Below are 25,389 nucleotides of genomic sequence, written 5' to 3' on the forward strand. Positions count from 1 at the left end.
TCTTGTGAGACTATCCCGGGGCCTAGAAAACACATAAGTGGATGCCCACAGTCAGCTATTGGATGGATCACAGGGCCCCCAATGGAGGAGCTGGAGAAAGTACCCAAGGAACTAAGGGAACTGCAACCCTATAGGTGGAACAACAATATGAACTAACCAGTACCCTGGAGCTCTTGACTCTAGCTGCATATTTATTTACATTTCAAAGGTAGACCAACAATGAGGGGAGACAGGCACAAACTTTGAGGCCAAAGGCAAATCTTTTTAAAGATTTACTTACGTTTATTTTACATGTATAAGTGTTTTGCCTGCATTTATGTACATGCATATGAACACGTAGTGTCCTCAGAGACCAAAAGAGGGCATTAGATACCCTGGAACTAAAGTTACAGGTGGCTGTGAGCTGCTGGATCTGAATATGGGTCCTCAACAAGCGCTGCCAGTGCTAACTGCTGAGCAATCTTTCCAGCCACCACCAGCACACATACACACCACATGCCAAACACTTAATTCACTTTTTCCACAGTGTACCTCAGTTTCTCTCTTACCCAAAAAGACTATATGTATAAATTCAAGAGAAATATTGAAGTAAAATATAAAAATATAAGCTGGAGATGGTTCTATCTTTAAGCAGATACAGAAGAGAGAAAAAAAATATATAATAACCCTAGCCCCTTGAATTCCTCATAGTCTTTTTTTTTTCCTTTGAAAACTCTAGTGATAAGAAGTCATGATGATCTTTGAGGCTAGTACATCTCAGAGTGCACATGAAAAGTGGACTTTATCATCCCTTCATATGACATGGAGTTGTATTTAGCTAAGAACCTCCCTGCTGGTCTATTGACTTCTTTCCTGTACCACAGGCTCATTTGGACCAGGATGAGTGCTTCTGTTAGGTGAAGAGACGTGTCAGCACTCCCCTTCTGCAAACACATGGAAAGAAAGTTGAGGCCATGATGGAATTGTGACCACTTGCCATTCATTTAATTATAATTTATAAATTTGCTTAAAACACAAATTGGTTCCACTTCTCAGAAATAAAAATATTTTTAGCAAATGCATCCTTATTGTACTGGCTGGTTGTTTCTGTCAACTTGGCACAAATTAGAGTCATCAGAGAGGAAAGAACCTCAGTTGAAGAAATGCCTCTATGAGATCCAGCTGTAATGCATTTTCTCAAGTAGTGATCAATAGGGAAGGGCCAAGGCTGTTGTAAGTGTTGCCATCCATGGGCTGATGATCCTGGGTTCTATAAGAAGGTACGCTGAGCAAGCCATGAGGAGCAAGTCAGTAAGCAATACTCACCATGGCCTCTGCATCAGCTCATGCTTCCAGATTCCTGCCCTGCTTGAGTTCTTGTCCTAATTTCCTTTGGTGATTAACAGTGATGTGGAAGTATAAACTAAATAAACCCTTTCCTCTCCAACTTGCTCATGGTATTTTTTTTTTTGTAGTAATAAAAACCCTAAGACACCGATGATAAATTATCAAGATGACCGTGACCAGAAGCACTCACCAGTATTTTAAAGAAATTTGCTCAGGAACCACATCAGGATTCAAGTTTCCTTCTCAGTAGGACACAAAATTCTATATCTCACAGCTAACTGGGCTTTTTTCACTAGCAGACAAATTTATCCCTGGAGCATGTTAGGCATCTAAAGAAAGCTATGAATTTGCTCTGATTTCTGTGATAAATTACCACTTGATAAATATTTGATGGAGTTAAGTAAAAGAGTTCACAGATATGCTTGAATACTCTATCAACCTAGATATTTATTTAAGTTAGGGTTTACATTAAAGTGTAAAGAATATAAATCACCCCAAACTGTCTCAAACCAGCAAACACTCATTTTGATACATATACTAAAATTATGGCCATTGTGACCCCATTACAGACAGGAAAAACTCAAAAGGTGAAGGGCAACAGAGCCTTTTAAAGACCTCTCCAGAGTCCCCTGATGACTTTTGATGTGTGGCTGGAGTGGATTGCGTTGCTACTCCGAGATCCTTAAAAGATAGATTTTTAGTATTTAGGTGCATTACCCAGAACAAATTCGAAGCTCTAAATGGAAAAGAAAAGTTACATAAGGCAGCTAACAACATCTTCAAATTATATTAAGATTGACAAAAATATTCAGGTATTTTCTTGTACATTAGCTGATAAATGAGGGATATTTCATCTTTCATTTGCAAACTAAAATCTGAAAATGATTTAAAGTGTACTTTGTATGTAATGTGACTGCTTCCTGTGACTGAAGCCATCATGCTTTCAGTTTGGAACCAAGGATCATAAACAGAAATATGTGACCAACCATAGGGATGTGACAGATCACACATTTCCAAATAGGCCACAGTAGATCAAGAGACTGACATTTCCTGCTTCCATGTTGACCATGTAAAAAGGCTTTTGAACTGATTCCTCATTACAGTGCAGGTACTTGTATGTAAGTGGACATCTCTACTTATAAAAGAGGGAAAAAAGCAAGTATTGAATTTATATTAAATAATGATAGAAATGGTGTACCCAGGGCTCAGTTGATGTAAATTTTTTAACTAGATGGTCAACTGCTAGAGATACACACAGAGCTACAGTAAAGTGGCAACTTCTCCTTTTTGTATTAAATGTACTCACACCTAAATATGCTGATAATTGATATTTTAAAATTCAGTAATGTACATATTAGTGGAGTTATATGTAGTGTTTAAATAGGTATATACAGTACATAATGTTAAAGCTTGTATATGTGTGTGTGTATGCATACATATATGCATATATATAATGCTTATTATTTCTTCAAGAGAAGCATTCAAACTCTTTTACCCAGGCTGTTCAGGTGTTCAGTTTCTCAGTTAACAATATTCACTAGTTGAAGGAGCACACCAAAACTTCATGCTCTAACCATATCCCAGTGTCTATTGATCAACCTATATCACTTTTTACCTGCCTTCACTCTCATCAGCCTTTGGTAACAGTCATATACTTTCAATTTCTGTAAAATTAACTTTTTAAAGATCTCATGTGTGTATAAATGACATCATGTACTGTCTGTCTTCCTGTGTCTGCCTGAGTCTACATAACATGATGGATGGCCTGCAGTTTCACTCACATTGCTATGAAAGATTAGATATTATTTCCTTTTACACTGTGTGCATGCCATGTGCTCTTTATCCATTGGGAAGCCATGGGGCACCTATTTGTTTTTAATTAGTGAGTGTTGACTGTTGATTACATTCTGGGTGAGCAGAATGAAGATCTTTCTTCAAAGTTCTGATTTCATCTTCTATGGGTTTATATCTTTGGGTTAACAGATGTAACGTTATATGGCATCACCATAGTGCTTTCACACTGGATATATCTATTTAGAGTCATAACAATAATGAGTGAGTGTATATTTTCTTTTTTTCAAATTTTATTGCATTAATCTATTTAACTGGTGGAGGTCACACCACAGTACACCTGTGGAGGTCAGACAACTTTTCAATATCAAGTCTTTCCTTCTGCCCCTTGGTCCTTGTGGATGAAACTATGATCATCAGGCTCTGTAGCAAAACTCCTGTTACCCACTGAACCATCTTGCCAGACAGAGTATTTTCTGCACATCCTCCCCCATTTGTTATCTTTAGTAATTTTATTTACTAGATAGCATCTGTAATTAGAAAAAGTATTAAGGTTTAGTGGTGGAAATATGGTGTTTGGAGAAATAGGGTTAAATACAAGGAGATACTAGGGAGCAGGAAGGATTCAAAGTTCTTGCCTATGAAAATAGGTTGGTGTGAACTATCATACTCCATGAGGACTGGAAATTTTTCTCATTTGGGATCATAGGATGAATATCTCAAATAGTCATTTTGGCAATAGCAATTTTTACTGGAGAGGGTGATATCTCATCACAGTTGGAGTCTTATTTACCTGTTGGATATTAATATTGAAGGATTTTCCTATAACTGTTGAACATTAGTGTGTTTTCTTTTGAGGAATCTCTATTTAGGTCTCTTGCTCATTTTCAACCAAATTTCAAATTTCCTGAGACATTTAATTAAAATTGAGGCTACAGTCATGAATATGGTTCCAGTTATGCTCTCAGGGAGCTGAAGAACTGATCCAGTGCAGGTAGTGACCCATGTAAGACAGGATCACAATTCTATAGGGCATCATCCATACAGCATACTAAGTTAAGGATGCTGTCCTCGCCAAAGCTATTACAGTGATTTTGTTCTTCATACATATATGGAAATGACATTTTTTATCAAAAGGGGGAGGGTACCTTATAAAGTTTTTTTTTGAGAACTGAGTAAGGTAATATACATACATTGATAATGACAGTGAAGTTTTGTTTAGGGGAATGTATTGCAGTTCAATGGGTTTGCAATGTAGGTTCTGGAGCAAGATGACCTGAATTCTAATTCCAATTTCATCACTATCTACTGTGATAGTAGGAGGTATTTCCTTCTCTGTGAAATGCTAACCATAATCTACTAAGTTCCCTCACAAGGGAACTGAAAAGTTAATGAGATGTTTAATTCATACAATCAGGAATTTTGAATAAATTTTGATTAATAGCTTATTAATTGAAACTGAAATATTAAGCCTGAGACTCCATTGTATTGAATAGTATTTGATGGATATTTTTCAAACCAAGTTATATCATTTGCTTTCTCTTTGTTAATAAAATATGGTAGTTATAATTTAAGCTTTTCTTCATTTTAAAGGACATTACATATCTGGATAATAATAAAGTGAATTAACTCAGGTTTCATGAGTGCTGACTGAGCACTAACTGAATTTGTACTTTATAGGCAGGTGTTTGAATGAGTTTCATAACAAAGATTATTGTTTTGGGACTTAGGGAATGTTTTTTATTTGTTATTAGATTCTTTGCATAGACTATTAATTCAGATAGTTCAGGCTTCTTAATAAATGGGAACAGCACAAATAGCATAGATTTTTTTAAAAACCCTGCAATGGATACTATAGTGTTTTAATCAATAGGTTACTTTTTTCCAGAATAAATGTGATTTGAATAATAATGTCCTCCAAAGGTTCATAAATGTAAATGCATGATCACCAGGGAATTGCACTATTAGGAGGTATGGCCTTGTTGGAGGAAGTTTGTCATTAGGGGTGGGCTTTGCAGTTTCAAAAGCCCAAGCAAGGCCTAGTTGGTCTCTTTCTACTGCCTGTGGATTCAGATGTAGACCTATTAGCTCCTTCTCCAACACCATGTCTGCCTACATGTTACCATGCTTCCTGCCATGCTAATGATGGACTAAACCACTGAAACTATAAGCATGCCTGAATTAAAAGTTTTTCATTATAAGAGTTGCTATGCTCATGGTGTCTCTTCACAGCAATAGAATATTGGGTAAGATTATAAGTGATTTTAATTGAAAGAGAGTTGTTATTCTTACCTTTCTAGATTAACCTGCATCCTATCCTAGTAAGGTATTTTACTAGGTATTTACCTAGTAAGGTAATTTACTCTCTTGTTGAGTATTGTTCTTGATATTTGAGATGATCGGCCAGTGCAATGCTTAAAACAGACCTTCATTAAAAGCAGGTGATTAAAGATCAGTCTAAAAAATACAAAATAAAAAAGATCAATTTAAGATTCCAAAACCATAAAAGAGGTTAATAGTTAAGTAAAATCTTTGTTTTCTAAAAATCTTGACATGTGCCCACTTGTCAAGAGTTGAGTTATCACTCTGTCTCCCATTCAGTTTAAAGTGACAAAGGCAAGCTCAGAAAATGACCACTCCATTGTTTAAATGTACCACATTTTCTGTATTCATTCCTCTGTTGAGAGACATCTGGGTACTTTAGCTATTAAAAACAATGAATTTATGAAATTCTTAGGCAAATGGATGGATCTGGAGGATATCATCCTGAGTGAGGTTACCCAATCACCAAAGAACACACATGATATGCACTCACTGATAAGGGGATATTAGCCCAGATACGTAGAATACCCAAAATACAATTTTCAAAACACATAAAACTCAAGAAGAAGGAAGACCAAAGTGTGGATACTAGTTCCTTCTTAGAATGGGAAACAAAATACCTATGGGAGGAGTTACAGAGACAAAGTTCGGTGCTGAGAAGGAAGGAAGGACCATCCAGAGACTGCCCCACCCAGGGATCCATCTCATAAACAACCACCAAATCTAGACACTATTGCATATGCCAACAAGATTCTGCTGACAGGACCCTGATATAGATATCTCTTGTGAGGCTATGCCAGTGCTTGGCAAATATAGAAGTGGATTCTCAGAGTCTATCAATGGAACCCATGGCCCCCAATGGAGGAGCTAGAGAAAGCACTCAAGGAGCTGAAGAGATCTGCAACCCTATAGAAGGAACAACAGTATGAACTAATCGGTAATCCCAGAGCTCATGTCTCTTGCTGCATATGTAGCAGAGGATGGCCTCGTCAGCCATCAATAGGAGGAGAGGCCATTGGTCCTACAAAGATTATATCCCCCAGTATAGGGGAATTCCAGGGCCAGGAAGTGGGAGTGGGTGGGCTGGGGAGCAGGGGAGTGAGGGTATAGGGGACTTTTGAAGAGGAAACTAGAAAAGGGGATAGCATTTAAAATATAAATGAAGAAAATATCTAATAAGACAAAAAGAGGGGGGAAAAAAGAAAATGACCCCTCCTCTTGGCTGTAATCAAATCATAGAGTTTCAGCAAACAGAATAATTTGCCATTAGCACAAAATAAGCCCAGGATCTTACTGCATTTTGTTGAAGCTGTTATAACAGTGTTGTGTATGTTCAAACAGCAGAAATTGCTTTTTCTCTGTTCTGGAAGCTAGAAATCTGAGTCCAGTGTGATTTTTTCCTGAGATCTCTTCTTGGTTTATAAGTACTCTTTTTATAAACATGGTTCTGGTATTACTTTATATGAAATTTTCTCTTCTCATAACTATACCCATCAATTTTATTAGGGATCTCCCAATCAGCTTGGCTTTGATCACTCTCTTAAAAGTCCTACCTCCCAAAGCAATTAAGTTCTGAAGCCTTGGCATTTAAGCTCCCACATGAGTTTTGACAGAATACAGTACATCTCAGAACAGTCTATTTAGAGATCCACGTACAGATTCTAGTCGGAGGGCAATTTGAATGCATAAAGCAGCAGTAACATGAGATGCTATGTCTCCTCATGCTTTAGCAATAGGTAATAAATTTTATGCTCAAGAATGTGCGTATTATCTTAACAAATTCCGACAGCAAATTAACTAGAAGCTCTAATAAAATCTTTATCTTAGTGATGAGAAATATCCCAAATCAAATATATATATATCTCACTGGATGTAGTGTATCTTATAAGTGCATCTGTTTGTCTAACTCTATAATTTTCTAAAGCATACATGCATAATGAAGGCAGAGTAAAAGAAAACACCATTTTAGGATCAAAGTTGAGGAAACACATCATTCCCAACATCACCAAACAGCTGCTGACTGGGAACTTTCAGAGACTTTTGAGTGGAATATTTCAGCTAAAAGATGAACAGATAGAATTTTCTGTAAAGCGAAGCCCACTCCAGAAACAGGAAGTATGTTATTTCTGTTTTTATTGTCTGACTTTACACTGGGATTGAGTTGGATTTGTTGAAGAAACTTGGTTCTTCCCCATGTTTTCAGGTGAATTCTGGCTGATAATGTCCATGGTTTCTGTCAGTAACTAATATTTTCTTGTTCACTCGTATTCTTTGGTATAAATTTCAGACTTTGGTGCTTCTGGGTAGATTACTCTCCAATCCACTGATTTTTTTTTTCAGATGGTCTGATCAGGTACTATATGTTTAGACACATCTATATGTATTTACAACTGGGATTTTACTTATGACTTCTTCACTCAGCCACGTTCATTCTCAGAATGCATGCTTTTAGGACCATAAACTCCCTAATTAAGTTTATTTCCAATTTCTTGCTTATCATGTTTTTCAGAGTAACATGTTTACCTGTAGTTTCTCCCAACATTATACAAGTTACCATTTCTGTGATGTCTGGGTTAGTGTAACCCATAGCTTTTAAACTTATGACAAGGAAGGTTGGGAAGGAGTTTCTCACCCTGTCATAGCCTGAAAAGTGTGCACAGAATGAAGTAGAGATAGAGGAGAGGAGAAAACAGTGCCATGAACACTACTCCTGGACATGTTTTCTGTTACCTGCTTCTACCAATGAACTCCTTTCCCTGCCATTTCCTCCACTTGCCAATGATGCCATCAATATATGAATCCATTAGTGGATGAAATTGTGAATAAGACCAAAGTCCTCATTATCTAATCACCACCTTCCACAGGCCCCACATTTAAAACTACAGAAATGGGAGCCAAACTTTCAACATGTGACTTCTTGGGGGATGTTTCAGATCCAGCCCTGATACCACCATTTTCCAAGAAAGGATATATTAAAAAAAAAAAAAGAAGAAGAAGAAGAAGAAGAAGAAGAAAGAAAGAAAGAAAGAAAAAACAAGTCTAAATTAATGCTTCAAGAAAATGCTAATTTTTTTCATTTCTTAAGTGAAAATTGTCCAAAATTTAAGCCAAGGAACTAGAAAACAAAAGAGGTAAAGAGAAGCAGTTATTGCCTAAAATGCTAGACACAACCCTTTCTCATGGCTAAATTGTCCCTCTTCAACATGCTAATGATTTGGTAACAGCCATAAGAACAGTTGCAGAAAATGTCAAAAAGTGAGATTTGGCTGTCTTAGTATATAGCAATAAATAAATAGAAAACAGTATTTAAAAAAAAAAACATTGTGGATTCATCCATTTATTGCTTAAGTTCCATAGCAACACCCTGACTAGTTTATCTAACAAAATGTATAGTTCAAACATTCCTCTAGAGTAGACTTTCTTAAAATCTTTTCCATTGTACAACAACCCTCTCCATCCCAAAGGCTAATTAAATGTTGATAAATATCCATGGTTTCAATGTTGCCATAGGCAAGCAGTGTCAGTGCAATGAAAATCATAAAAACAAATGTCATCGTGTCTCATAACAATATAGTCATTGCAAGTAGATGAGGAGAAAGAAGAGGGATAAACAGAAGGTGAAGTAAAAGAATAGAAATAAACATCCAGTCACAAAATCACACTGCTTCATAAAGTTAAAGGATCCATAGCTGATTATAAACCTCAGCACTTCTGTGTTACTGAGTTACACAGCGTGAAGAATATTCCTGAGTTTACTTAAGATTAATCTCAAAGACTAAAAGCTTAATCATTTTAAAGGAAATGACTAATTCATAAGTTCCAGTTATTTAAGTCAGAAGTTCATCTGTCAGGCCATAGCACTGTTTATGAGGAGATGATATTCTGCATAGACTTACCAGTTGCTTTCTCTATGTAGAGTTACTTCAGAAAAAGCTACACATATGGGTAAGATTAGAAGGTACTTTATATGGCCTAATCAGCTATCACTGGAAAGAGAGGCCCATTGGATATGCAAACTTTATATGCCCCAGTACAGGGGAATGCCAGGACCAAAAAGTGGGAGTGGGTGGGTACGGGAGTGGTGGGGGAGGGTATGGGGAACTTTTGGGATAGCATTGGAAATGTAATTGAGGAAAATACCTAATAAAAATATTAAAAAAGAAAGAAAGAAAGTAAAGAAAGAAAAGTCATGGTTAAAAAACAAAACAAAACAAAACAAAACAAAACAAAACAAAACCCCAAACAAACAAAAAAAAGAAGGTACTTTATATTGTCTGGTTATAAAACTTCCTTCATTTGGATGTTGTTTATCTATACCTCCTAAGTACATACATGTTATTTTCTGAAATATGTTTAAAGGATAATTAATATTGAATGTGTTAGCCACAAGATGTTATTGACATGCCAAGAACCACAGAGAATGTGGCTAAGAGAAAGGTAGAAAAAGTGTAACTAGTGAAGACATTTGACAGAAAGATACTGAGGGAACATTCCTTTTTTTTTTTCTATTTAAATTTTTTACTAGAAATAGTTCTGCTGAACTAGCCATGTCTTTTTCATAACATCTTTCATACTTTTTTTTAAAATTTAGGCTCTTCACAAGAGTCACAGACATATTTATGGTTTTGTGTGTTGATGGACTATTTCTGTCAAATGAAATGAGTCCTTTTGGTCACTTAATATTGAAAACGATTGGGATCTATTTTTTCCTACCCATATACTCTTTTACTGATTCTTCCCAATGTACCTTGTGACAGCTATTTTTCAATTCGCCACTTTTGTGTAAATTCTATAGGCTTTTAATTCTTACTTTAGCCTATAATAATAATGTATATTTTGATGATATTATTCTAATATAGCACAAAAGCCAGAGCAAGGGGAAGTCTTACAGCTAGAGACTTTGACATTTATCAACTCTGAATACAAACCACTGTCTTACAATCTCTGTAATCTCAGGCAGTTTATCCATGAAGCATTTCTAAGGCTCTAAAATCTCATATTTCAGACACCAAGGTGGCATTTTAAATAATTTTTATTTGCTTGCTTTGCTCCTTTCCAAATATGTGCCATTAAGATAAGAGAATTTGCTTGTTAAAATGTGATTTTTATTGCTAGCAACATGAACCTCTGCAAGTGCCTTTCCATGGAAACTGACATACTCATGTGATATAATTTAAATATTTTCAAATGAGATCCTGCAGTAATTAGAAAATCAGGAAGTAGCCAAGAGTCCTAACAAAGAAAAATCTTAACAGAACCTTAATAAACCATAAAGATGAGTGTCCAAGAAAACAAAATGAGCTTATTATATAAAATTCCAAAATGCATGGAGAAACCAGCAACTGCAATAAACCTGACCATGAACCAATGTACAGAAGGGCAACTCAGAAGAGCCATGATGCAAAGAGCTCAGATACTTGAATCTTTTAAAGTGTCTCAAGAAATGTACATGGAACTGCGAGAAGAAAATAGAGTCTATAAAAATAACCAGATTTATTTGTCAGACCAGGAGAGGAAGTTAAGCAAGAAACCAGGATGACACATCCACAAGGCTTCCAAGAACAGGAAGATGCTTCTTTGTGTCTGAGGGAAGAGCACAGAGGTCAGAGCAGATGGAAGCAACTGGCATTGAAGCTGTAACCAGGGAGCCACAATGCCAGGAACAGCACATTCAGTGGGCTCTCGGGTGCCAGAAACAGCACATTCAATGGGTTATTAGGTGTAATAATTGTTTGTTAACTCTTAACATCACAGAAGTGTCGTAAGAGGTACAAATGTACACATTTTCAGATCAACAACATCTGTACCCATTAACCCAATCACAAAAGAACACACGTGGTATGCACTCACTTATAAGTGGATGTTAGCACCGGGGATGGAATAGCAGGTTTCTGTGTGGGCTGGGGATCAGGAAAGGGGCTAACATTTGAAATGTAAATAAATAAAATATTCTATAAAAAAAACTCCTGACTCATTTTAAAGAAACCTTTCAAAGACCTTCAAAACAAAAAAGGGGGAAGTTAAAAATAGATATTTCAGTGAGTAATAGTAAGCAAATATTGAATATGTAAGTTTATATAGACATGGAAAGAAAGTTCAAAATCAAAACAAAAAAGTGGAAAAGAAGAATGTAGCTCAGACAATGGGGGGAAAAGTTAAACAGAAAATAGAATACAAACTAAGCTATGAAACATGAGTCCAAATTAGTGTCAATAAATCATGAATATAAATATAAATTACAAATATATTCTGATTAAAACTGATTTTTAAATATGCATTAAAAATACAAGAAAAAGGAACTGAAAAGGTGGCTCAGTGGTCAAAGGAACTTACTGCTCTCGTAAAATGACTGGATTCAGTTTACAGCAACTACACAGCAACTTACCCCAGTTCTAGAAGGTCTGAGATTTCTTCTGACCTCCTTAGGACTGGGTGCATATAGTGCACAGACATGCCTATAGGCAAATACTCACACAGATAAAATAAAAATAAATAAATATTTAAAATACAAAACAAGACATTCTTTCCAAAAGACATTACTTACTTAAGTCCAGTGTAGGGAGAACAGTGTACCCGGGACATTAATATTGAATAGATACCACCTTGTGTTACAAAATAAACAACCTAAAAGGCAAAGAGCAGCGTTGGTTATCCAATCACTGTTCCCAATAGAAGAGCTAGCTCACTAGGATGTTGTAGCTTCAACAAAATCAACAATTCAGCCTCACAGTAGATGAGCAAAATATAACAAACAAAAGGAAAAATAAATTGATCATCATCCTTGGAAAACATTTACATTCTCTCGTTAAGGAAATAAAAACAGTATTCACATTATTATGCAATCGCTTTTAAAACACATTTGGAATCTTATAATCAACAAACAAATTCTAAATTGAAAGAGGATAAAGATGCTAGAAATCAATGGACACTTAGGTCAAAGTTAAAAAAAAAAAAAAGAGCTTGGTGGAGAGAACCAAGAAGCTGCTGCTGCTATAGGCATTAAGGAAGCTCCACTGAATGGTGGATGAAGTGTGGCTATTTGGAAAGACACCATTGGCAGAGGAACAGCCTAACAAAAAAAATGGACAGTGAAGGGGATTCAACAAAAGAATATTGCAAGGGTAAAGACCTAAGACAAGAGTCTGTCACATTTGTGCAAATTCGGTCAAATGAGCGTAGATAACACAGGAACAAATACTAGAGGGAAAAAAGATAGGAAGAAGGGTTATGGATGGTCACACACAGGACCTAATGGGCAATTGTAAATACTGAGTGAAACAGAACTCCACAGAGTGTAACAGAGAAATCTCACAACTTGAAAGGCAACAAGGGAGCAAGAATAGGTAGAGATGCTTTGACATTTTTTTAAATGGAGAGTGTGTTCACCTTCCTCAAGAACATCAATAGCAAGTTCTTCCTACCCCTGGGAAGAAACTGAGACAGAAGTAAATGCACAGATGCCATAGGTGAAATTACTATGTATCTGGTATTTCCTAACAATCCCACAAACTATTAGGATAAAGAAAAAAAGATTTGGAGGGTTTCTTTTATTGGTTTGGTTTTGACTTGGTGATGGTGTTCCTGGATTTTACACAAAATCATGCGAAGTCCATCAGAGCTGTTCAAGATGCTGAAATGTTCACTGAATCTTAAATGGAGACTTAATTCAGGTTTTCCCAGAAACCCATCTTACTAAATAAATGAGGAACTGTAATTATCCTTCTTCTTTTTTTTTTTTTTTAGTTAAAGGAGACCACTTGTTCTATTTCCTCATAAAATACTGAGATTAAAGTGTTTTATGATCTGAAAAATCCTAGAAATTGTCAGTGTGATCTGAATCATTGTGCTGCCTTTTGTTCATGGCTATTAGACTGTTCACTAGGTTAGCCATGGTGGTCTGTCTACCTGAAAAGAATATACAATACCTTTACTGTGACGCAAAATTCTAGAAAAATACAAAAACAAAACTCCAGAATGTTGTTCCGGTGATTTTGAGTGCAAAGACTGACCACTGGCCTGTGGTTCCAAAAATTCTTCATAAAAGGATAGTCGGTTAAAAGCAGAATTTAATGTATATCTGACTATAAAGACTTATGTTCTTTATATTCTAGGTAATGGTGTATTATTGACATATTTTGTGTATTTCCAAAAGAATGGCATTTATTCTTAGGTGCCAACATCCTCCAATTTCCTTCAAGAAATAGATATTTTGTAGTCCCTCAGCATCTACTTCTATGTCTAAGCAGTTACCACATCCAATATTATTTTCTTCTTTAGAAGGCTCCACACTAAGGCTAAGTAATGTGAATGAGAGCAAAGAACTTCATCTTCTAGCATTGTTCAAATCTGCAAATCTTCAAGAAGCAGGAAGTCTGTGTGTGAGTCTTGATCTTGCTATAATACACTGACCTCAAAGAGTCCTTATGAGACTGTATAGATATATAACCATAGATATGATAGCCTTACACTGGAGCAATCCTTTATATCAAATGCGATTCATTCATTCATTCATTCATTCATTCAATATCTTGAAATAAATACACCATTTTCAATGGGTTTGACCAAGTCCATCAGATAAGACTTCTGCCCGACTCCAACTCCAGAGTAGGATGAATGCATAGGATCCTAAGATGGGAGATCCACAATAGCTAGGGATAAGAGCAATGTCACTGGAGCTTCTATGACAGGAGAGGAGCCTGTGCTCTGATGACTTTTGGAAGATCATAAATACTAACCACTCAAAACATGACACTTAAATTATCACAGATGAAACTGTGAAATTATGAAATATTGAAATTATGACAAGTTCATAAACTTTCATGATTTAGTTGATGGGCATATTTCTAAATCTCATACAAGTTAAATAGTCATTTTGCTAGAACTGCTCTAAAGAAAGCTCTACTACTACCCAATTTGTTTACAAGACACATTCACAAAAGATAGCAGCTTTCCATTATACAGCGCTACTGTCTAGATGGACCAAAAAAAAAAAAAATGTACAAAACCTTTTCTAAAACATAGAAGGGGAAGAATTAATGCAACACTCAAATTCTGAGTTTTGAAGGGCTGGCTTTTCTCTGTTGCTATATATGTTGCTGTCATTCATCTTGAGTTTTCCATGATGCATTTGCTTGATACGTCTGCAGAGAAAATTATATACTGTTCATAGTCTAGCACTGGTATCTTTTTCTACAAAAGGTATAGATTTTCATGACTATTTAATGGCACCTATCAATTTTCTATTCTATCTTTTTTTGAAGAATTGAGCTGAAGAAATAGTTCATTCTCTAACACTCAAGCATGAAGACCGGAGTCAAATCCCAAGAACCGAAGTAAAAATATATTTACATGGTATTTATGACATGGGTAGATAGACCCCAGGAGTTCATTGGCCAGTCTGTCTAGCCTAAACCAGGTTCAGTGAAAAGCTCTGTCTCAAAGCTTTATTTAATAAGCAATCAATGAGGACCTCAAATGTTAAATTCTGGCCTCCACTTGCATGTGTGCATGTTTACCTGGCATGCCTTTATGCACATATGGACATATAATATAACAAACAAACAAAAATAAAACAAATTAAAATTAAAGGCTAATTTTTAAAGTAGGAGAAAATGTACCACTATGTTTGCTGGTTCTCAAGGTACATGATAAAGAAATATAAAATAGTTTCCTTTCTGAAACCATTTCTGATTCTTGCTCTTTGAGAAATTACTGTTATCATCCGCAAGACAACCTGGCTCATCTCCAGCTCTACAGCCTTTTGCCTGTATTTCTGGAGTAGGAATTTTACTTTTTCTAGAAGTTCATTCTCCTCAAAGTGATATTCCTTTTCAACTTTAACTTTTCCTTAATGAGTTAAGTCAACATGTTTAGACAAGATAACTGAGCACTGATTGTTTCTATGCTGTCATTTGTAGTTCATCCACATGACCCCTCAGTTGTACTCTGCACATGTGTTCTCTGGGAGCATACCCAGGCTCTGGTGATCAGACTGCTATAACTGTTCTTAAATAAAAGTTACCACTGATGAAACAAGGCTATTTCCATTCTGCCTTCAACTCTTCCATGAATTCAAAGCTAAGTAAGGAGTCTTGAAAGTCCAGGGAGTTGATGGTTTAAGGACATTAAAAAAAAATCGATGTTCATAGTATATTACCAATATGCCTTTTGATTTTATGTTTTCCTTTTCTGTATGAGGGCATAAATCTCTTTCTACTATTATTTCTAACTATAGCAATCATCTTTTATCTGCATAATAATGCTATGATTTCATTTTTAGTCCTAATTTGTTTAGTTTTCTATAGATTATTTCTGTTGAAGTTTTAACCTTGAGAAAAGTTGTTCTCAAATTGACTAATGCAGTGACCCTTTAATACAGTTCCTCATGTTGTGGTAATCCCTAATTATAAAATCTTTTTTGGTGCTATTTCATATTTGTAATTTTACTACTGTTATAAACCATAGTGTAAATATTTTTGGAAATAAAGGTTTGTAAAATGGGTCACAACTCATAGGTTGAGAAGCATTGCTATAGAAGCATAAGCTATATAGTACTGGCTAATTTTATATCAACTTGACACAAGCTAGAGTCATTTTCTATGGAAGAATCTCATAATAAAATGAACCACCCTAGCCTGGTCTGTGGGCAAACCTATAATGCATTTTCTTAGTTAATAGTTGATATGAAACTATACACCCCATTGTGGGTAGTGCTACCACTTGGCTGGTGGCACTGGGTGCTACAAAAAAAAAAAAGCAAAATGAATAAGCCACGAATAAGAATTCCCCCATAGACTCTGCTTGAATTCCTAACTTGCATTCCTGCCTTGAGCTCCTGTCCTGACTTCCTTCAAAGATGGACTGTGATGTGGAACTATAAGCTGAAATAAAACCTTTCCTCCCCAAGTTGCTTTTGGTCATGGTGTTTTATTATAATTATAGAAAAGTAACTTAAGTGTGTATTTTCAGTGCTTGTGGGATGATTAGATACTTCCAGACATGCTAATCTGAAAATCTGTAGCTATGTGTAGTTATTGAAATTCCCATTATAATAAACTAAGATTTAAAATAATTATTAAATCCCAATTTTAGTTCCTCTGTGACACTAGCTAGTTTAAAGTCCACAGTCCACAGTGGCTGTGCACGGCCAACACAACTATCCTGCATTCCTATCCTCTCAGAAACTTATATAACAAAAGCCACACTAAAGGGAGGCAGACCTGGATCTAAATACTCTCTGCTATTATAAGCAAATCACTTGATGGCATTTCTGAGAGGTAGGCTAGTCAGATTGAAATGATCATGACAGATAATGAATATATGTAGTATATAATATTCATTTATATATGAAGTCAGAAGTCACTTTACTCTGATAATCACCAGACATTCAAATTGATCTCTAGCTCCTCTGATGGATCACCAGGCAATGCGGCAAAGGTTGGCTGTCTCTTTGGCCATTCTTCATTTTTATAGCATCCATACTAACTGTGAACTTGTTGTGGGCCCTGTGCCACACTTCTTTATTGGTAAATGACTTTATCAACTAAGTAAATCCATTCATTAAACATCCTCCTTCCATTTCTAAATATGTATTTGAAGTTTGTAGGGGTTCTCAAACACTGAACAGAGGAATCTTTAAGAATCTGACTTCACCGACTACATCTTCAGTAAGCATCTTTTGCTTTGGAACAGAGTAAGGGGTGATTGTTTAAAGGTTCTCAGCTGACTGAGATCTGGCTATAGTAGAAAGACATCAAACAGGCTCTAGGAAGACATCAAACATGTTGTGGACTTATTTTGCTTACATATTACAAATGCCTACTCATGTTGTTTGAAATGTATATGGATGTTATAGATGTTCATACTTCTCAGCAAAAAGACATGTGGGGCACACTTTTTCAAACCTCTCAATGAGACTTAAACCATCTGCTTTCTGGGTGGTCATCACACTTCATCTCTCACTGCTGGAACTATTAACACACCTCACTGGTAATGTACCAAGCTAAAGAATGGGTGAGACCGCTCTTTTTCAGAGCACTGGAGTGTTCCAAGGTTCCAGCCTTGGTAACTTTGGCCATATAATGTACACCATGTACCACAAATTGCACTGGTTGAAAAGTTGCATAAATAACAGTGTGATCTCCAGAAGACTGGAGTGCCAGTTATATAACACTGTGGACATGACTGCATGTCTCCCAGTGGGCACAACATTTACAAATCTGAAGAATGAAAAGAATCTTAATGTTTTCAATGTTTGCTTCCGTGGCTATGTGATATACATAATTTATAGGCATTTTTTTTTGGCTCCAGTTAACTTTTCAGTAGTTCTTAAAGATAAAATGTCACTGAATGAAGCAGACATCAAGTGACACCAGGACAACAATCAAATCATAACATGGAATATTATTACATATTAACAAACACATTTGTTTATATACTGTTGGTTGATCTGTTAAGAAGCTGTACATTAAATTTTCAAATATCAGTATACAGCTCTATTAATTTTGTGTTTATGAAGGATTTTTACCTCAGTTAATGGTGCTTTACTCAATAGAATAATAGGCATATTATTTTCATATAATCATGGGCATGGGATAATGGGGTAAAATCAGAAAGTGAAGGCCAGGAAAGACTGACATCTTCCACAGCCCATGTGGCTATGAATAAGTAACTGAGGAACTCTAAGCCTTCCTATACTCACTTAAAAAATTCTCTTTCTGAACATTTCACTGGGTACTGAATGAAACGGGTAAATTGTAAAACATTATAGATGCTTCAGTAGTATTCCTGTAGTCAGAAAACAGTTCTAAATTTTGAAATGTCTAAACTCTGAAAAATAATAAGGTATTTAGCTCTTTAAATAATATGACATGGATAACAAGGCATTTTATTCATCCAAATATTCTTAGATTTTTTTACTTGTAATCTCTTAAATGAATTGATTAATTAAAGTACACTGTATCAACATTTTCATTTCTGAAAGCTGGCAGTTATTATATATGGATTTTTTCCCTTTTGTAAATATATGGTTTTGTCTGATTCTCTTTCCCCATCTTCCTGTCCTTGGCCCTGTTTATACCCTTCTGGCCCCCAGTATTCCTGAATCCACTCTCTTATCACATGTCTTCTACCAGTTCCATACCTTTCTCTCTTCCTCTACAGGTCCTTTCTAGTTTCTTAGCCACTATCATTGTTCACTCGGATATGAATACATTTGCATAAAAATTTAAAACTAGATAAAGGACATGAGGTATGATTTGTTTTACCCACCTTCCTGTAATTTTTATTTTTACAGCTGAATGAAATTCCATTGAGTGTATCAACCATATTTTCATTATCTATTTGTCAGTTATGGTCATCTAGTCTGACTCCATTTCCTGGTGTTTTGAATAATAATGATATGGATGTACATTCTCTGTGGTGGGATGTGGACTCCCAGAGTCCCAGTGCTTTATTCCGGGAATGGTATAGCCAGATCATATAAGTGTTCTACTTTTAGTTTTTTGAACACACACACACACACACACACACACACACACACACACACACTGATATCCATAGTGACTTCTCCAGTCTACACTCCAACCAATGTTGATTCAAGATTCCTTTCACCACAATCTCTCTAGAATTTGTTACAGTCTGTCTTTCTATGGTAGTCCTTTTGGCTAAGGTAAAAGGGAATTTCAAAGCAGTTTAATTTAGGTATCTCCAATGGATGTGGGTGTTTTCTGTTTCCACAATGACAAAAACATTTCCTTCCTCAGATATTTTTCTCCACAAGGCCAAATGTTTCTTTTCTTTTCTGTAAAAGGGAAGTGCTGACATTTTTCCTAGCACAATAGACACAAAAGTGTTACTTTATAGTTTCATTTCTATTTGTCAAGATTTCTATTCATAACCATTCCTTTACCTACCCTGTTGCCCTGTGATATGTCACAAACCACTTCATCTATGCTGACGTATCTGATCCTCACAAAACGTTAGTAGAATTGAGTATCACTTTACTGATGAAAAACTGAAGCAATCACGGACTGTGTGAGCAAAGTTCCCTGGTGCCATCCTGTAAGAGACGGCCCCCAATCAGCAGTCAACATGAAGACCACCCTATCTTGTCTATGCTGTACTCCTAACATTGCCTATCTTCTGACATAGGTGTTTGGTTTGCCCAAATTGCAACCTCTGGTGACTAGGTACTTGGATGCCAGTTGCAACTATTCAAGTGCAAACTCTCTGAATCTTGAAATCTATTCCTCACCAGAGTTATGTGGAAATGAATCTCTGTCCTCACATAATACAGATATTAAGAAAAAAAGCAAGTTTTCTCAAAATTGGCTTACACATATTCCAACATGGATAACTTCTCCTTTCATATCAGGATTGAATTATGATGAGAAAAACTGATTTTAAAAAAAAAGCTATCAGAGGTAGACTATTTGCCTACTACATTTAAGACACTTGTTCAATCCCCAGCAGTAGAACAAATACTTATACACATCTATGGAGACATTACATATGCAGGTTGTAGTTGCTTCATTTTAGTATATTGAATTTATAAATACTGGTGAATATTCACTTAAATTGTCATTAGACTGTCATGGAAATTCATACATTTGCTCAATCAGATTATCAAAATTGTATACTGAATTGACTCAAGAGTCAAAAACTGAAAAACTGGAAAAGTTTAATTTTCATATCTAAGCCTCATGGCAAAAGTAAGGATTCTCTTCCAAGAAATAAGCACATTGTATTAAAAAAAAACATAAGAAATACTTATTTACTAATACAATGATAAAACAATTTAGAAATAATACCATGAAATATGTTTGTATTAAAATTGACTATTATAATCATGACCATAAAAAAGAAAATAGAAACTTAATGCTTATAATATTGATAATGAAATTATATATATGCATATTAAATTGTTCATATATATTGACTATTTACATATCCTTGTTATTTATATGTCTTTTGTGAAAAATATTTTAATATTAAAATCAAAGAATTTTTATTGCATATTTTCTTTATTTACATTTCTTTTTTTTAATTAGGTATTTTCCTCATTTACATTTCCAATGCTATCCCAAAAGTCCCCCATACCCTCCCCCCCCCACTCCCCTTCCCACCCATTCCCACTTTTTGGCCCTGGCGTTCCCCTGTATTAGGGCATATAAAGTTTGCAAGTCCAATGGGCCTCTCTTTCCAGTGATGGCCGACTAGGCCTGAGGAATACCGAATGGCTGAGAAACACCTGAAAAAATGTTCAGCATCCTTAATCATCAGGGAAATGCAAATCAAAACAACCCTGAGATTCCATCTCACACCAGTCAGGATGGCTAAGATCAAAAATTCAGGTGACAGCAGATGCTGGCAAAGATGTGGAGAAAGAGGAACACTCCTCCACTGTTGGTGGGATTGCAAGCTTGTACAACCACTCTGGAAATCAGTCTGGCAATTCCTCAGAAAATTGGACATAGTACTACCGGAGGATCCAGCAATACCTCTCCTGGGCATATATCCAGAAGATATTCCAACTAGTAAGAAAGAAACATGCTCCACTATGTTCATAGCAGCCTTATTTATAATAGCCAGAAGCTGGAAAGAACCCAGATGCCCCTCAACAGAGGAATGGATACAAAAAAATGTGGTACATTTACACAATGGAGTACTACTCAGCTATTAAAAAGAATGAATTTATGAAATTCCTAGGCAAATGGTTGTACCTGGAGGGCATTATCCTGAGTGAGGTAACCCAATCACAAAAGAACTCAAATGATATGTACTCACTGATAAGTGGATATTAGCCCAGAAACTTAGAATACCCAAGATATAAGATACAATTTGCAAAACACATGAAACTCAAGAAGAACAAAGACCAAAGTGTGGACACTTTACCCCTTCTTAGAATTGGGAACAAAACACCCATGGAAGGAGTTACAGAGACAAAGTTTGGAGCTGAGACAAAAGGATGAACCATCTAGAGACTGCCATATCCAGGGATCCATCCCATAATCAGCCTCCAAATGCTGGCACCATTGCATACACTAGCAAGATTTTGCTGATAGGACCCTGATATAGCTGTCTCTAGTGAGACTATGCCGGGGCCTAGCAAACACATAAGTGCATGCTCACAGTCAGCTATTGGATGGATCATAGGGCCCCCAATGGAGGAGCTAGAGAAAATACCCAAGGAGCTAAAGGGATCTGCAACCCTATAGGTGGAACAACATTATGAACTAACCAGTACCCCGGAGCTCTTGACTCTAGCTGCATATTTATTTACATTTCAAATGTTATCCATTTTCCCGATTTCCCCCCTGAAACTCCCTGTCCCATCCCTCCTCCCCCTGATTTTATTAGGGTGTTCCCCCACCCATCCACCCACTCCTGCCTCCCTGCTCTCCCATTCCCCTACACTGGGGCATCGAGCCTTCACAGAACCAAGGGCCTCTCATCCCATTGACTACTGGCAAGGCCATCCTCTGCTACATATATACAGCTGCAGCCATGGGTCCCTCCGTGTGTATTCTTTGCTTGGTTGTTTAGTCTCTGGGAGCTCTGCGGTATCTGGTTGGCTGATATTGTTGTTCTTCCTATGGGGTTGCAAACCCCTTCAGCTCTTCAGTCCTTTCTAACTCCTCCACTGGGGACCTTATGCTCAGTCCAAAGGTTGGCTGTGAGCATCTACTTCTGTATTTATCAGGATCTGGCAGAGGCTCTCAGGAAAGAGTTATATCAGGCTTCTGTCAGTATACACTTCTTGGCATCCACAATAATGTCTCTGTTTGGTGACTGTATATGGGATGGATCTTCAGATGGGACAGTCTGGATGGCTGTTCCTTCAGTGCCTGGCAAATTGTATCTTAAATTCTTCAGGTCCCCCTTATGTTTCTGCCATAGTACCATCATTATTTCAAGATCAATAACTATTCCTCACCTAAAATAACCTTCAAATGAAGCTAAGATTCAAGTTATAATTGCATATTCTGAAACATTTTCTTATGCTTTATAGTTATGTACACAAGTATATTAATATGTATACATGGTAATAATTATTGCTACTACTAATAAAACAATAGTAGTAGTAATAATAAAACAATAGTAATAATAGTAATAAATTCTTCCATATTCACCCAGTAGCATGGAAAGAAGCAGAAAGTCTACCCCTGAAGACTATTCTCTAAGATTTTTTTTTAAACTTTTATATTTTCAAGAGATTACTCTTTTTTAATAGTTTCCCTTTGGACTGATTGGAATACGTGATAAATTATCACAGGCATAATGGTTAAATGATGGGTATGTTCAATTCATAGATTTTAGACTGAGAAAACCAAGGTCATGGTGCAAGTAGTTTTGCTTTGAGGCAAGGCCTTCTTTCTGATGACAGTCTTCTCACTGGGCTCCCAATGGAGGAGCTAGAGAAAGGACCCAAGGAGCTAAAGGGATCTGCAACCCTATAGGTGGAACAACACGATGAACTAACCAGTACCCCAGAGCTCTTGACTCTAGCTGCATATGTATCAAAAGATGGCCTAGTCGGCCATCACTGGAAAGAGAGGCCCATTGGACACGCAAACTTTATATGCCCCAGTACAGGGGAATGCCAGGGCCAAAAAAATGGGAAAGGGTGGGTAGGGGAGTGGGGAGGGGGTATGGGGGACTTTTGGGATAGCATTGGAAATGTAATTGAGGAAAATATGTAATAAAAAAAAAGAGAAACAGATCTCTGTTCTTTCTCTCAACCTTAGGACAGTGATCCTACTATGAAGACACCACTGTTATAGCATCTTCTAGATCTACTTCTAAATCTCATTAGTTCCAAATACTTTGGAGTAAGACAAAAACATTCATTCTTAACAGTCTCTTACTAGACCATGTATGGGGTTTGTCCACATGGTAGGGTGTGTGTGTGTGTGTGTGTGTGTGTGTACATACATATACATACATATATATATACATATATATATGTATATATATATATGTATGTGCAAATACATGTGGATGCCAGAAGACAAAGTGTGCTGTCATTACTTAAGCCACTTTGTGTATTTGAAACAGGGTTGCTGTCCTGAAATTGTTGAGTAGACTTTGCTGGCTGGCCAACAAGCCCACAGGATCTATCTGTCTGCTTCCCCAGCACTGGGATTACAAGAGCATGCCCACACCCAACATTTTTACATACTTTTTGGAGATAAAACTCAAGTCCTTGTGCTTATAGGACAAGCACTGGCATTACTAAACTGTCTCTCTAGTTCCACCGGATGCTTTTAACATTTTAAATCAATATAGCTTTTAAAGGCCAAGCATTCTCCAGCTTACCATGCTCCACACTCCCTTGTCATCTTATCTGTTAGATACTCTCAGTGGTACAAAGTAGGGTACAAACCTTCTATCAGTATTTAAACTTCAATATGATATTTCCATTATCAACCAAGATGCAGGTATTAAAACACTATTGGTCTTTCTCTTATAGGATGGAGAGCCTAATACGGGGAAGGAATCCCCCACAATATCAGAGAAGTCCTTGTAAGGAGGCTCGTGCAGCACTTCGGAAGAGGCCTGAAGAGGAGTGTAAGTACAGCTAACCGGATTAACCATGTTCTAGGTAGATTTTTGGTGACTGGCACAAAAAAAAAAAGAAAGAAAGAAAGAAAGAAAGAAAGAAAGAAAGAAAGAAAGAAAGAAAGAAAGAAAGAAAGAAAGAAGATAGGAAAGAATGGGAGAAAGAAAGAAAGAAAGAAAGAAAGGAAGGAAGGAAGGAAGGAAGGAAGGAAGGAAGGAAGGAAGGAAGGAAGGAAGGAAGGAAGGAAGGACAGGTTCACTTTAAAAAGCTCAGGCAATTTGGAGATGTATTCAATAAATATATGTTACATTGACTTGATTTTTTAAATTATAACAAATACAATGCTACAAGCTCTTTTCCCAAGATCGTTCCTCTGGTATTTTAACAAATTCCCGTGGCATTTGAATTTTGTGTTAAATGAGAACAGAAAAGTCTACACAGTCTCTAAATCTTTCAGAATCACTCCATGTTATGCATACTAATGTCCTGAGGTAAAAAACCTTATAAAATGTGCTTAAAATCAACATTTTACAGTTTCCATCCATTGAACTACAGCTCTCTTTTGAACTTTTTTTTTCTTTCTTTCTTAAAATGCCACACACTCTTTGAAAAACACTTTTCCTAGAGAAGTAAATGCCTAAGGGTAAATGCAGACCCATTTGTCAAACTGAAATGTTTGATTTAATGGAATTTAGTAAAATGTTTTGAAAGATAGATTTTATAAGTGACACTGTAAAGACACTTTAATCCAGCCTCAAATTATTTTATACTAGCATGTGTAGTCATCTGTAGAGACTTCATTTAAATATTTATATTCCATAGCGTATAACAGATTGTTGGAGACTTTTGACATGCTATTCGCATTTGAAATTTGTCAGATGACTCATGATCCTAACTTTTCTTGTGGTATTTACATGGAGTTATTTTCAGCATACTAAATTATGTTCCATTATGACAAACATTCATCTGAATTTTGTCCAAATTTAAGAACTTACATTTCTTAACTATAAAGTTAATGCTGAGCTCCACAGACACAGACAGCACAGTAGACTGTTAACTTTACATTTGGATTTTAAAGTAGTTTGAAGTGTAAGGATCACATATACTGCCTGCAAACTCAAGTGAAGCACTTATACTGAGTGTTGTGTAGTAAAGTCAAGAGATATGTTTTTGCAGTAACTTTTATGTCATCCACTAGAGTGTTGATCTTCTACATGTGAATTAATGTCTCTTAACCCTATAAACAATATCCAATAAATACTAAAATGTGAAAGTGAAGATGCTATTTAGCTAAAAGTACTTATGAAGATCCCAGCTTTTAAGTATTATCTCTGTTACTGAATTTATAAGAATCACTGGGATTTCCCCTCTTTTCTGGTTAAACACAA

General features: G+C 36.2%; 1 protein-coding gene across 10 annotated transcripts in view; it reads left to right on the top strand.

Moving 5' to 3' along the window:
- Lrrc7 (leucine rich repeat containing 7) overlaps nucleotides 1-25,389 on the top strand; it is a 505,524-nt gene that overhangs the window by 82,264 nt on the left and 397,871 nt on the right. For 7 of the 10 annotated variants that reach the window (XM_029475023.2, XM_029475017.2, XM_029475018.2 and 4 more), the window contains exon 2: nucleotides 23,912-24,009. In XM_029475023.2, the coding sequence (XP_029330883.1) occupies nucleotides 23,912-24,009 (98 nt within the window). Of the gene's footprint in view, nucleotides 1-23,911; nucleotides 24,010-25,389 lie in introns of those variants that run through there. The other 3 variants (XM_085835365.1, XM_085835364.1, XM_029475019.2) reach the window with 2 other exon arrangements.

The sequence above is a fragment of the Mus caroli genome, unplaced genomic scaffold, assembly GCF_978045245.1.
Source record: "Mus caroli unplaced genomic scaffold, Mus_caroli_1 scaffold_3, whole genome shotgun sequence".
NCBI classification, from domain to species: domain Eukaryota; kingdom Metazoa; phylum Chordata; class Mammalia; order Rodentia; family Muridae; genus Mus; species Mus caroli.